The sequence below is a fragment of the Pan paniscus genome, chromosome 1 (assembly GCF_029289425.2).
Source record: "Pan paniscus chromosome 1, NHGRI_mPanPan1-v2.0_pri, whole genome shotgun sequence".
Taxonomy (NCBI): domain Eukaryota; kingdom Metazoa; phylum Chordata; class Mammalia; order Primates; family Hominidae; genus Pan; species Pan paniscus.
This window is the reverse complement of record NC_073249.2, coordinates 4,548,181-4,563,498: the sequence shown is the minus strand read 5'-3', so window position 1 is coordinate 4,563,498 and position 15,318 is coordinate 4,548,181. Positions and strand designations below refer to the sequence as shown.

The following is a 15,318-nucleotide window of genomic DNA, read 5'->3' as shown; positions in this document are numbered from 1 at the left end:
TACAAAAACAAGACTAATTGATCATGCATCTAACAACACGTATTTTTGACTCTACTCAATATATGCGAGACTTGGTTTTCAGCACTAGTTATACAAAGCTGGGCCGTGATGGTCCCTGCATGTTGAGGGACATTACTATTTGGCAGCCGAAATTTCAATGGGTAAGAGAGCTGAGAGCCTGCCTGTCAGGGAAGCCCTTGCTTTATCCCCTCTGAATCTCTCCCCAGGCTCCTACCAGCACCCCTGCCTATTTGGTAGGAACTACCTTCCCCAGGTGATATAACTTCTCTTTCCACAAGCCAATAATAAATGAAAGCTTATAAGGAAAGAAACTAGATTGCCAACAAGTACATTGAGGGCATTTCAAAAATATTATCCCTAAATCAATTCTTATAGACAATATTTCAGCCAGGTACGGTGGCTCACACCTGTAATCCCAGTGCTTTGGGAGGCTGAGGCAGAGGATGGCCTGAGCCCAGGAGATCGAGATCAGCATAGGCAACATAGCAAGACCCTGTCGTTACAAAAATTAAAATAATTAGCCAGGCATGGTGGTGTGTGCCTGTGGTCCCAGCTATTCAGGAAGCTGAGAGGGGAGGATCACTTGAGCCCAGGAAGTAGAGGATGCAGTGAGCCAAGATTGCACCACTGCACTCCAACCTGGGCAACAGAGTGAGACCTTGTCTCAAAAAACAAAAACGAATAATATTTCATAATAAAAATATGAATGAAATGCTATTAGGAAGACTTTTCCAAGTGATTTTGTATTTGTTTGCTTTCGTCTCTGACTTTATTCTTTTATTCTTGGCTTATTATTATAAAAGTTATACAGCTTGTTACAAAATTTAAAATATAGAAAAAATACGAGGTAAACGACTCATATTTCTAAATTTTTTGCTATTGTAAATAAATAATAGTGAATATCCATTCATGTACATGTTTGGTCACGAGTCCAGGTATGCTGTTAGGGTAGACTGCTGGAAGTAAAATTCCTATGTCTAAAACATCAACAAAATGTTCTTAGTCAAGGCTTTCAGCTTTTGGGGACCTCCTAGGCTGCAGACAGCTTCTGAGATCTCTTAGGGTGGGTAGGTATAGAAGTAATGAATCAGACGCTCCAGTTTAGTTTTGCTACCAGAACTTTTCCCACTGGGATCCTGCAGGCCTCTGCCAGCATGGTCTGGCCCCTAACCCTCGCCCATGGCACTTCTAAGACTCTACCATGTGCCCTTTCCATCTTAAATCATACTCCAGCAGTCCGTCTCTCAGAGCTCTCCATGCTATCCAGCTAATCTCCTTGCTTTCTTAGTTTTGATCTTCTTCTAGACACCCAATCATGTCACTGCTTTTCCTGGGCACCTGAAGCACTGCTTTCCCTACCAGAGGCCTAGTGTGTTTGTGTTTTCGTGTTTGTTTATGTAATGCTTAACCTGCCAAGTTTAAAAAATCTTAATCTTCTTTCTCAGAGAAGTGCACTCTTCAGTTCATCATTGCTAAACACCTACTTTACACCAAGAACGGTGCTAGGCCCTGGAAATGGAAAGATAAGTGACAGGATTTCTACCCTCAGAAGCAGAAGAGTCTGATAGAGCAGATAAACATATGCGCAGATATGCTGAGTGTAATGACAGAATGGAGCAGTGTGGGTGGATAGTATTGAAACTCAAAAGATTCCAACCCAGCTATAAAGAGAGCGAGGCTCTGGGAAATGTTCCAGAAGACTTGCATTTGAGCTAAGTCACTGAGTCTTATGGATAATGAGTATTTTGCTAGAGGCAGAGGAGGGAAGGAGAGAAGTGGGGAGAGTAATGTTGAATTCTGCTGGGTAAGTCTTTCAAGTAAAACAGACAGTTGGAAGAAGAAAATTTATAGTTCAAACGGTGTGATATTGTTGAGGCAAAAATTAGTCATGAAGTCTCAGGAGAAGAGGCCAGGAAGCTAGCTAGGTGGATTCCACACCACGGAAGGCCTTCTATCAAGTCTTACGGTGGAGTGGCATGATCAAATATTTGCTTTAGGCTGGGCACAGTGGCTCACGCCTGTAATCCCAGCACTTTGGGAGGCCGAGGTGGGCGGATCACGAGGTCAGGAGATTGAGACCATCCTGGCTAACACAGTGAAACCCTGTCTCTACTAAAAATACAAAAAAAATTAGCCGGGTGTGGTGGCGGGCACCTGTAGTCCCAGCTACTGGGGAGGCTGAGGCAGGAGAATGGCGTGAACCCAGGAGGTGGAGCTTGCAGTGAGCCGAGATGGCGCCACTGCACTCCAGCCTGGGCAACAGAGCAAGACTCCGTCTCAAAAAAGAAAAAAAAATTTTGCTTTAGCTAGTTCTCTCTGGGAGAGGGGTAGAGGATGAATTTCAGAGAAACAAATCTAAGTAGGGAGACCAGCTAGTCAACTGTATTGGTAGTCCTGGTGAGGAGATCAGCAGGACTTGTTTTCACAACACTGCCGATCAAAACAGGATGTAGCCAAGAAACTGGCCAAAACCAGCTAGCACTTGGAATTATAATACATTTGCATAAGACATTCCCACCGGCACCATGACAGTACAAATGCCATGGCAATAACTCAGAAGTTTTCTTATATGGTTCCAGAAAGTCCCTTCCCCCCTTCTAGAAAATTCTTGAATAGCCCTCCCCTTATTTAGCATATATTTATGAATAGGTATAAATATAGCTAGCCAGCAATCCATGAGTGCTACTCTGCCTATGGGATAGCCCTGCTCCGTCTACAGAGCAGCCATTCTGCTGTACGCTTCACTCTAATAAACTTGCTTTCTTTCACTGTCAGCTCCATCTTGAATTCTTTCCTGAGTGAAGCCAAAAAACCTCCCAAGCTGAGCCCCAAGTGTGGGGTTCACCTGCATCACTAGGAAGAGAAAAACAGATGACTGAAATAGCAACAAGGACAAAGAAAAAGAATCCTGTATAAGAAAATTAGTGATTATACACACCAGGGCCTGTCGGGGGTGGGGGGCAAGGGGAGGGAGAGGATTAGGACAAATACCTAACGCATGTGGCCCTTAAAACCTAGATGATGGCTTGATAGGTGCAGCAAACCACCATGGCACATGTATACCTATGTAACAAACCTGCACGTTCAGTACATGTATCCCAGAACCTAAAGTAAAATTTAAAAAAAAAAAAAGAAAATGAGTGATTGTAATAGGCAGGGCTTGATAATTGATAGATGTGAGTGGTAAGGGAAAGAGAATGAGGAACATGGATGACTCAAAGGTGACATTAGTTAGAAGGGATCCTCCACAAACTTCCACCACCATATCTGTCCATCCTCAAGCAACTGTACCAGGAACTCTCTCTGCCTTCCTGTCACTATAGATGAACTGTCTGTGCATCTGTCTAAGACCTGTCCCTCCATTTGTAAGCTAGATCCCCACCGGTTTTCCTAATCAAGAACATTGCTCCTGAAACTGTCCTCCTCTTTCTCCTGTATCATCAACTTTTCCCTCTCTACTGACTCATCCTACAAATATACAGGTCTTTCTCCCACCAAAAACCAAAGCAAAACAAAATTAACAAACACAATCACAGAAAAACCCTCTCTTGACCCTACTAGCCCTTCAGCTTCTGTGGTCACTCTCATCAACTCTTCTCCCATTCTCTCCCAAATCACCCTCAGCCTGGTTTTTGTGCTCACCACCCTATTGGCACTGGCAGCCAACATGATCAGTGACCTCCATTCAGCTAAACCGATGGTCAATGCTCAGGTCCCACCTTCCTTGATCTCATTAACAAGAATTGACACGGTTAATCATTTACCCCTACTTGAAATATTTTCTTCATCTGGCTTCCAGAATAGCTCATTCTCCTATTCTTTCTGCTTCCTTGCTGGTAGCACCCCCTTAATTACTTAGTTCCTCCCTGATTTCTTTCTTTTTTTTTTTTTTCATGATCTGGGATTTTGTTTTTAATTTTCTTAAGTCTTACGATCACCTATAATTTATAATTTTGTATATAGCTCCTCTACTTTAATCCTTTTAACAAGTTGGCAAAGCACCATTGCCAATCACACACACACAGTAATTCTACAGTTCTGTGTTTTTGAATAGCGGTTTAATGACAATCCTAAGTTAATACTTAGTCCAACTTAGTCAAGAGTCTGAAAGTAAAGTTTAACTTGCTACTATTTCTTGTCACACTGACTTTTAAAAGGTGACAAGTGTCATCTATAAGTGCGAGAAGTGTTTTTATTTGATATTACACATAAACCATTAAAATGCCCTTCAATAAGTAAAAGGCAGCATTTTAGATACAGGGAATTCTAATTAAATGGGCAGAGTTAAGACCAAAAACATAAACATTGCATTCTTATCTTCAGCCCTTGCCTTTCACAGGCAAATGAACACAAATTTAAAGAACATGTGAGTCTTGCTTGGTTCTGAGACAGTGCAAGAATTTTTCCAGTATTAAAATATATTCATATAACTAGTTATACACATCTAAATTAAAAACCAGTCTCCAGTAGGTTTGGGGATGGCATTCTCGTCTTTGTGAAAAGTTGAACATTACTCATCAAGCCCAATCATATCTGTAGAAGGGGAAACAGGGATAGCATTTACTGAGTCCGAATTACTGTCAAAATTCAAAAAAACTGATCATATTCATTTAACCAGAAGCCAGTCTTACTTATTAGGGCTGTCCAACAAAAATATTCTGCCAGTCATACATGACCTGAACCCTGGTATATTAGATCAATGACACTACAATACACATAAAATCATGAGACAATTCTGGTTTCTAAGTAAATAAGGCAGTGACCAATTCTTTCTGCCTTCCTTTTAACACCAGTGGAGATCATTTTTGTTCCAGGGATGTACTACTTGGGATTCTCCAATTGCTTCTTCCGTAGATGATGCATTTGTTCTTCTTGGTGTCTGTGTACAAGAATCCAGCCACCTCACCTGTCTTGCACCCACAGAGACCATGGAGATTGGGCCCAGTCTTATGCTTGCCTCCCTTTTCCACGGTGTGGCACTGGACACACTTCTAAACAAAAATATTTTTGCTTTTTTCAACATCACCCATATTTAATTATCTCTTTTGTTGCTCGCACTACAAAGCCAGAAGCTTGACATCTGGCTCTCTCTCTCCCTGACCTCTTAGTGTTGGAATGCCCGGAGGCTCAGGGATTTCTTTTCTTTTCCCCATCTCAACTTTCTCTTTGAATGTTGTCATCCAGTCACATGGGCCAGGATGTCTCAATATATTGATATATCCCAACACTGCATCTACAGCCTGACCATCTCCCCTTGTATCTGTCAAGTATGCTTAGGCTATGCTTCAGTAATAAATAAACCCTAAAATCCCAGTGCCTAACTCTCCATGTCATAGTCTGATATATAGAACTACATCGTCCGGACATGGTCTCTCCTGGTTTGCCACCGTGTCTGGGAAAAAGACTGGAGGATTGTATGGGATGTTTTAAAGGCTTAGAACTAGAGGTGGTTTCGACCCACATCCCATTATCCAGAACCTATTGCCATGGCTCAAATCTAACTGCAAGGTGGTGTATAAAATGTAATCAGATACAGTTCCTGAACCCCAGACTGACACCTCCACTGAGATGCTAAATACATATATCACTTTTGCACTTAGATGTCAATAGATATATCAAATGTAACCTGTCCAAAACTGAACTTCTGATCTTCCCCTCAAAACCTGCTCCACCAGTAGCCTTCCCCATTTTAAGTGGTAGCAACTCCATCCTTGCTCATCTGGCCAAAACTTTGGAATCTCCCTGACTCCTCTCTCTCTCATACACCCTACATCAAATCCATAAACAAAGCCTATTGGGTCTATCTATTTGTCAATGCCTGCTATTACAGACCCAAGTCATCACCACTGACCCGGATTATTACAACAGGCTTTTTGTTGCTCTCTCTGCTTCCACTCTTGCCTCCATATAGTAGCAAGGGTAAAACCTTGAAAACAAAGTCAAAGCACATTGCTCCAAAGCTCGAAATCCTTATCATGGAGTAAAAGCCAAGACCTTACAATGACTTCCAAGGTTCTATTTGATTTTCTGCCTCTGTTACCTTTCTCCCATTAAACTTCACCGCACTCACTCAGATGCAGCGAGTGGCTTCCTTACCTTTCCTCAAGTAAGAGTAGTTTCTACACAATGGTGAGAAGAGAAGCCAGACTGCAGGGGGTTTGCAAAATCAATGAGAAGTTTACAAGTAGAGGCAAAATATAGTCTACACTTTTTCAGCTTTGGGCTGGAAAATAGAAGAAAGAGACAGGAATTTACCTATAGAGAAAAACACAAAATATGACCTGGATTTTTTTAAAGAGGAAGATAGATGAGTATGTTTACAGTTTGAGGATAAAGAAAGGAAGGTTAGAAATGAGTCATTCTGATTATAGTAATATAGCAGACTGAGCTAAGTTGAGTCACTCCCTCAACTTAGGACGTGACGGGACTCCCTCTCGTGATAGACACGTCATCCTGCATAAAACATAACAAAAATACTTTGTACATAACTAAGCTTGAAAGAAAGAAGGCGGACTCTCAGAAGCGAAGAGAAAACTGAAAGTTAGAGCAATGCTCTTCAGCCTACCTGTGCGATCCAGGGGTACTGGCCCAGGATAATGGAACTAGAAATTGGAAGCTGGGTTTTCAAGCCCCTGTGAGGCCAAGAGGCTCTTTCACAAATTCAGGATATATTAAGAGCTACCTAGTCCAAAAAAAAAAAAGAGAGAGAGAGAGACTAGAAAACTCTGCTTAATGCCCAGGTCATCACAAGGAAGGTTGTAACCTACATGAATTTGTAGGCAAAAACATACCTCCTATAAGAATGGGAGATGTCCACCAAAATGTTCACCTCAGGCCTCCTATGGACCTGAACTTACACCTAATAGGAATAGAGTTTAGTCACAGAAAGTGCCATATGAAAAATGCCCCCTTGAAACAAAGGTAACTGGAAAAGCAAATCCAGAGACATAGGATTCTCACTGGAAAAGTCACCACCATCAAAGAATCGATCATCTAAATTTACAAACATTTAAGGAAATGGACCCCCATGAGGGCGAGTCAGCAGATAAAATAAGTTGAAAAATGAGCACACAAAGCAAATGCTTAAAAATAACAGAACAATCTGAATAATATAGAAAATGTGTTCAAAAATGAATAAAGAGGAAAAATAAAATAGAAATCCTAAGGAAATAATATGACTATGAAAAGAAAGTAGGCATATTTTTAAAATTTTGAAATTCTAGACATGAAAATGTAGTCATTAAATTCAAAATTTTAGACATAATTACAAACCAGATTAGATATAGGTGGAGAGAGAATTACTGAAAAAAGAGGATGTGGAAATTAACCAGGATGCAATACAAATAGGTAAACAGATAAAGAAATAAGAAAGAGGGTAAGAAACAATTTCAGCAGAAGGACAAATTTCAACATGTGCTTAATAATTTTTTCCAGAAGGGGAAATTACAGAAAATGCATTGAAAAGAGAGGCAACATTCAATGAAAAGAAATAAAATATGAAAACTTTTCAGAATTTAAGGCCCAAGTCAGAAGGTTGAGGATTGGCATGAAGTCTCAGATACCTCAGAATGAAGCCATAAAACAGCAAAGAAAAAGGGAAAATTACATACGCTGTCATATAAATAAGACAGATTACCTACAATGGAATGTCACCTAGACTGACAGATTTCTCACCAGCAAAAATAGGATAAATATAACTGGGGGTCAGATGATTAGCCATGAGACTGGGCTGAGTAGGGAACGAAGAGAAGGCAGGAGAGAAATGCTGTGTGAGAAAGCAGGGAGGGCCGGGCGCGGTGGCTCCACCTGTAATCCCAGCACTTCGGGAGGCCAAGGTGGGCGGATCACTTGAGGTCAGGAGTTCGAAACCAGCCTGGCCAACATGGTGAAACCCCGTCTCTACTAAAAACATAGAAATTAGCTGGGCGTGGTGGTGGGCGCCTGTAATCCCAGCTACTTGGGAGCCTGAAGCAGGAGAATCGTTTGAACCCAAGAGGCAGAGTTTGCAGTGTGCCAAGATTGCACCACTGCACTCTAGCCTGGGCAACAGAGCGAAACGGAAGGAAGGAAGGAGAAAGAAGGAGGAGAAGGGGAGAAGGGGAAGGAGAAGAAGTGGAAGGGGAAGGAAGGAGGAATTGGGGAACTGGAAATCTCTATGAGGTCAAGGGGCAGATGAGAGGACAAGTGGGGGATGGGAGAGGGTGAGGTGGGAGAGTAGTCTACTGGAACAGCACTATTTGGGATTTTTGTGGCAGCACTTGTTTCTAGAAATAACTTATTTGTCTGCTACTAGGAATCACTTGATAAAACCTTTTACTTCCAATTATCCTAAGATAATGAACTGAATACTAGAGGCCAACGACAGAGGGACAGATGGGTAAGGTCCATTGTCCAGTTCCACTGAATTATAATATATATAGTTGAAAACCAGGTATCCGATCAGGTATTTATCAGAGGTGAATTTAGCTGCTCACTTTGAGACTCTGGCAGACTTGAATCAATCAAGCTTTGAGAATCAGCAGCAGGGGTGGCCACCGGGAAATTAGCCCATAGTCTAGGTCTCTGGATTACAATAAATGCCTTAACGTTATAGGGAATGGCTCAGGTACAAGGCTCGGCAGAGTTTTACCGATAAAAGGACAATAGATTGACTGTCCAACACTCATAAGAAGGAAGCCAGTCCTGGGAGTGTGATCTAGCTGGGAACCCAAGTCATCACAGCTGGATTCAGAGTCCCAGGGCTTGCCTCACACTTACTAGCATTTGATGATGAGTTTATCACTCTCCAATCCCAAACTAGAATTCAGTGCCACAGAAGCAGCCCTAGAGGAAACAGTGGGGCAGGATTTCTTTGTTACCCTGCAGGGAGTTCAGGAACAGATATTCTGGGTGTTTTAAGGGTCCTGAGGATTCGCTTTAGTCGGGTACGGTAAGATATACAGACGCGGAAATGGCCATCAGGAAGGAAGTGCATTATACATACAGATCCCTAGAAACTGGGGGCAAGGCATGCTCCATGGGGCCACACATGGAAACATCAGGGTCAGTCAGGAGGCAGAGGGAGTGAGGGGGAAATGTGGGCAGAGCCTTATTGCAGTTTCTGTGGGAAGGAATAGGAGAGGCAGGGTAAGCACGTTTGAAATTGGCTACTTTGAATAATTTCAATGGGGCTCTGGGGACTAGGGACTCTCCCTGGTTGTAGGGTATCTGCCTCTGGGGTGATGAGGGTAGGAGGATAGTAGCCCAGGGCTACTAATAAAGAACCCCTTTTCATAGGCAGGGGCTCCTGGAAGAGTTGGTTACTATCTCTAGGAATTGGCTAACCTTCCACAGACCCCCTAGAGTCAGCAAGGCCCCAGAAGTTATGGCATCAGAATACAGAAAATTAAAGTCATGGTTAATACAATGGGATAGCCACAAGGATTTGTCTAATAGGTTTGCAGGTGCACTGAGAGGTCTCTTTCCCAATTCCCAAAATGGAACTACCATTGTGGGGAGGTTACAAATTGCAAGGAAGAGCTGCCAACTAGTAACATTTCTGCATTTCTTAGGCTTAATTAGTATTATACCCTACATTAAAGAACATTCATGAAAATAAGCCATGCTTATATAGACAAGTATTTTTTCAAATACATTCAATGATATAAATTAAACATCATTGTAAAAGATCTTTACAAACCCAGAAATTATGGGTCATGTAATTTACACTTATTGCCACTAGATGGCACTGTAGCATACTGCTCTTGCAAAAGATGCCAGCTCAGTTCAATTAAGATTTTTTTTTTTTTAATAAAATATATGGCTTGCAACTAGTTCTTAATAATGTAAGAATCTGGCCAGGCATGGTGGCTCACACCTGTAATCCCAGTGCTTTGGGAATCAGAGGCGGGAGGATGGTTTGAGGCCAGGTGTTCAAGATGAGCCTGGACAACATAGTGAGACTCCCCATCTCTACAAAAGATTTTAAAATTTACTGGGTGTGGTGGCACATATCTGTAGTCCTAAAGTTAGGAGGATCCCTTGAGCCCAAGAATTAGGGGTTATAGTGAGCTATGATTGTGCCACTGCACTCCAGCCTCTGCAACAGAGCAAGACCCCATCTCTAAAATACCAATAAATGGTAATAATTCAATAGTCTGATGACTTTTGGAAGATGCAAACATTCTGTTCTTTCCAAAGCTCCTAGAATTAGAGCTTTGCTAAAGCCTGACCCAAATCTCTGAAACTATACAAAAATACATGTATGCCTGCATATGTGTGCATTTGTCTGTTGCGAAAGGGTCCCAGAGCTCTCAGTAGAGTTTTTGAATACTCTGTGGCCTTCCTCCCCGTCAGAAAAGAAGCCAAACACCAATCCTCCAATCCCTAGCTAGTCATGCCTGTTTGAGAACTAACCTTCTGAGTTCATCTCTTCATGACTTCTCAAAACTAAATAGGATGGAAAGAAAATAACTTCTCAGGTACCACTTTTTGACATTTAAAATTTTTGTCCCCAGTTTGTGAGAATGGGACAATAAAGGCTTTTAATAACAAGGGTTGGGTGTTAGCAAGCTGTAGCAGACCTAGAAGGCCAGATACAAATGTGAGGTGAAGCAGAGATGGGGCAGTGAGTCAGGAGACACTGTCAAGGACCTGTTATTTTGTCTGATAGACACAGAGCAGTGAGTGCAGCAAGAAGCTCTACCAGAAGGAGAAGGTGGGGCGACAGTCCCAGAGCCAGCAGCCTCGAAGCAAGTGCCTGACACTAAGGTCCTAAGTGAAATTCTACCCAACAGGCATGGGGGACAATTTCATTCGGAAATATGGGAGTAACTGACGGAGAAGGAAAACATGTAACCATTCTTACGGTCACAAGTTCTGGTGTGCAAAGGCACGACTTTATCAAGAATTGAACTTTTAGCTCTGATCTCAAGCCTCTATGTTCACATGGTAGCAGGGAGAAAAATATTAATATGAAGCACTACAGCTCTTTTGAACACTCACTGAGTTTGCGGTAAATAAGCCCAATGGGACCTGTGTCTCCAGCTGTAGCATCAAGGCAGGGGTAGCCGGTCCATCTTGCACTCCCCTTGCTGGTGTCTGCTGTTGGTAGAAGTCGTCTTGCATTCTCTGAGCATGGGCTAGGCGTGACTGTAGATCCAGGGAGCGTACAGGCTACGTCTGCTTCTCAGCCTCACCTCGACTTACTGACACCACTGATCCTTCCAGACTCAGCCACACCTTCCAGCTGGTTCCTCCTAGGGGGATCTGCAGCATCTCCGTTCTCATCATAGTAATTCTGTGGTTTCATTCTCTAGTATATCTAGTACATAATAGGCAGCAAATGAATATATGAGCTAAAAGACAACAGGGCATCCTGCTGTGTGCCCTTGCTCTGCCCTTTCTCCATCCATCACATCCTTCCGTCTTTCTCCCTGCTAACACCCATGACAGCAGTGCCTAAGCTACCCTCACCTGATCAACAGATGGACCCTGTCCAGTGAAGAGAACTTAGAGTTCCAAATGGTCAAAAAGTAAAACATTTCTCCTTCATTACTATCAGGTTTTATTTTGAGAGCTGAATGAAAGAACATCTGTTTATTTCATCCAGCTGTCAAAAGACACCTAAACAATAGGTACTGTTATTATTTTACAGAAAAAAAAATCAAGGCTTCAAGAGTTTAAGTAACTCCCCTAGAGTTACTTTATCACTTTATGAAGTGATAAAGACAGGATTTAAACCTAAGCACTTCTGACTCAGAAGCTGGAACTCTTAACCCCTCTATTTTATATTAAACTAGTATCTTTCTGTTTGTTGTTTCTTTCAGATTTGATGATAATGGCTATGTTAAAGACGTTGAAGCAAATTTCATAGTGTGGGAAATACACGGCAGGGATGACTATAGCTTTAATAATACTATGGCACAGGTATGGCATCTTTGGATTTAACCAGAATTTAGCATGCAACTACACAATGTCTTTCTGTTTTAAATTTATAAATAAGCAATCTAAGGAAAATAGAATAAGGCAGCAGTGGGTAGGAAAAAAATCACCTCTAGATTAAATTATATGGCTACTAAAATTCGTTTATGAAAAATAGAAGTTGTCACATAAGACAGACATAAAGGGGTCAGAAAAAAATAAAATAACATTTATAGTAGGATGTTGCAACTCTATGAGTCTTCTTTTCTCTCCAAACTGTATTCAGTGTTTGATTATTTATGGGTCTGCCTTTGGCTTTAGGACATTTATCACTTTTGCACTAAGTCAAACGGACACTCTGGGCTTCGTCTCACTTGACTTCCCTGCATCATTTGACCCCGCTGACTTTGGCTTCAGTGTCCCTACACTCTCCCGGCTTCCTTCCACCCGCCAGGACTGGTTGCTCTTGGCCTCCTTGGTGAATCTCCCTTATTCTATCCTGCCCTGAGGGCCTCCTGTCATGATGGAGCCTCTCTAGAAGTTACCAGCACTGATTTCTAATATTCCCCACAGATTTCACTCGCAAAAAAAAAAAACAAAAAACAGGGATGGCTCTTTCCAAAGTAATGTTCTTATCTACCAGACACCTTAATTATCCAGAAGTATAACCCATCTAGATGGCAGCCAAGAGAACTGAGTTCCACCTGCCATCCCCCAGAGTATTGCAAGAATTCTTTCTTTTGCTTTTTTTTTTTTTTTTTTTAAGAGTCTCGCTCTGTTGCCCAGGCTGGAGTGCAGTGGTGCAGTCTCAGCTCACTGCAACCTCCACCTCCTGGGCTCAAGCGATTCTCCTGCCTCAGCCTCCTGAGTAGCTGGGACTACAGGCACATGCCACTACGCCTGGCTAATTTTTGTATTTTTAGTGGAGATAGGGTTTCACCATGTTGCCCAGGCTGGTTTCGAACTCTTGACCTCAATTGATCCACCCGCCTCGGCCTCGCAAAGTACTGGGGTTACAGGCGTGAGCCACCGTGACTGGCAATTGTCTTTCAATTATGTAACCAAATACATCCGTCCCACCACACATTCCACCTATGCTTGTTCAGCACCTAATATGTAAGTTCTCCTGGTCTGCTTCCTCGGCACAGTCTCATCCCTATACTATTGTATCCATCTTCGCCCTTGGTCCAGACTCCCATCAGTCTCTTCCTTCTCAAACCTTTCCATTATACCTCAAGGTTAAACGCTCTAGATCCTTCTTCAATAAGAGTGCCTCAGAGGACAACCCTTTCCCTACAGTTCTATCGAACCAAGAGTACTCTTTCTCTCACCCCATATACTTAGGGTGAGATTTGGAGTTGATGTTCTCCCTCATCCATAGTATCATTGCTGCACTTGGTCTTAGCCAAAAGGCCACTAAGAGATACAGTATCATTTCCAGGTCATTCTCTCTTCACTCTAAGTAAAACTCCATTTGTTTGAGGCTCCTGCCATTCAGTTGACATCTATGCCATCCCTACTTACTGGTACCGTATACTCAGAACTGGATCACTTTTCCTCCTGCCCTGAAAACAATCACCATGGACTCCTGAATTCTGCCATCCATCCTATGAGGGTATTGCTGGGAAAGTTTCTAAACAGGGACTACGTTTCCCAGATGCATTTGCATCTAGCTGGGGCCATATGACTGGTTCTCACAGCTGGAATATGAGCAGAAGTCATAGGTGTCACTTCCAGGTGAAGTGCTTAAGAAGGAATCACGTGAACCTTCACGCTTTCCATCGTACCTCACATCAGTGTATTACAGCAACAAGTAAGGCTGGAGTAGATGAGAGCTGGAATGCAAGGAGCCACTACACATTTTTAAAAGCCTTGGTTCCTAATTCACTGCTTTGAGGAGAGGCACCGTCAGAACCATCTAACCAGGGACATCTGCACTGGGCTATATGTGATCAAGAATTAAACTTGTTGGCCAGGCACAGTGGCTCATGCCTATAATCCCAGCACTTTGGGAGGCTGAGGCAGGCCGATCACAAGGTCAGGAGTTTGAGACTGACCAACATGGTGAAACCCCATATCTCCTAAAAATACAAAAATTAGCTGGGCATGCTGGCACACACCTGTAATCCCAGCTACTCAGGAGGCTGAGACAGGAGAATCGCTTGAACCCAGGAAGCGGAGGTTGCAGTGAGCTGAGATCGCGCCACTGCCCTCCAGTCTGGGTGACAGAGTGAGACTCCGTCTAAAAAAATAATAATAATAATTTTTTTAAAAAGAATTAAATTTGTATTTTGTAAATCCCCTGAGAGTTGGGGTTTATTATTGCAGCACGTAGAGACTATCTTGACTAATAACTAATATAGCAGCCCCCGTTAAAACTACATTTAAGGACAGGGCATGGTGGCTCACACCTATAATCCCAGCACTTTGGGAGGTTGAAGCGGGATGATCACTTGAGCCTAGGAGTTTGAGACCAGCCTGGGCAACATAGTGGAACCCCTTCTCCACACACAAAAACTTTTCAATTAGCCAGGTGTGGTGATGCACACCTGTAGTCCTAGCTACTCAGGAGGCTGAGGCGGGAGGATTGCTTGAGCCCAGGAGGTCAAGGCTGCAGTGAGCTGTGATCATGCCACTGCATTCCATCCTGGTTGACAGGGCAAGATCCTGTCTCAAAAAAAAAAAAAAAATGCATTTCAGTTCAAACAGTTTACCCTCTGACCTCAACCCCCAATCCTTTAGCTGTCTCATTGTTCTTCACACTACTCCAGTCTCCTACTTTGTCTCACACAACCTGGCCATCTGCTGTACTGAACCCTCTGCTTTCTCCTTCTCCCTCTCTCTCACGTTTCCTCCCTTCCCTTCCTATGCAGCGTGAGCTCCATAGTTCAATTCTCTAGCACCATCTTGCCAATATCGATTTCTCTGTATCTCTATCTGTATCTCATTTTTCCCAGTATTATTTCTGCTTGCTGTTAGGGCAACTTTAAACACTCATCTTTCTGCTTTATCCATGCCTGTATCTGAGTTGCTCAATTCCTATCTTGGAGCTGATCACTTTCAGAAAAAAATTACAGCACTTTGGGAGGCTGAGGCAGGTGATCACTTGAGGTCAACTCCAAGACCAGCCTGGCCAATATGGTGAAACCCTGTCTCTACTAAAAATACAAAAATTAGCTGGGTGTGGTAGCACACACCTGTAGTCCTAGCTACTCGGGAGGCTGAGGCAGGAGAATCGCTTGAACCCAAGAAGTGGAGGTTGCAGTGAGCCGAGATTGTACCACCGCACTCCAGCCTGGGCAACAGAGCAAGATTCCGTCTCTAAACAAACAAATAAATAAATAAATCTTAGAAAATTATGAATAGATAGAAACATCCTTCACCTAATGAAATGTA

At 42.7% G+C, this 15,318-nt stretch overlaps 1 protein-coding gene across 2 annotated transcripts in view; it reads left to right on the top strand.

Annotated features, from left to right (window-relative positions):
* CATSPERE (catsper channel auxiliary subunit epsilon) overlaps positions 1–15,318 on the top strand; it is a 160,888-nt gene that overhangs the window by 114,282 nt on the left and 31,288 nt on the right. For both annotated transcript variants that reach the window (XM_055095140.2, XM_055095109.2), the window contains exon 18: positions 11,829–11,928. In XM_055095140.2, the coding sequence (XP_054951115.1) occupies positions 11,829–11,928 (100 nt within the window). The remainder of the gene's footprint in view (positions 1–11,828; positions 11,929–15,318) is intronic.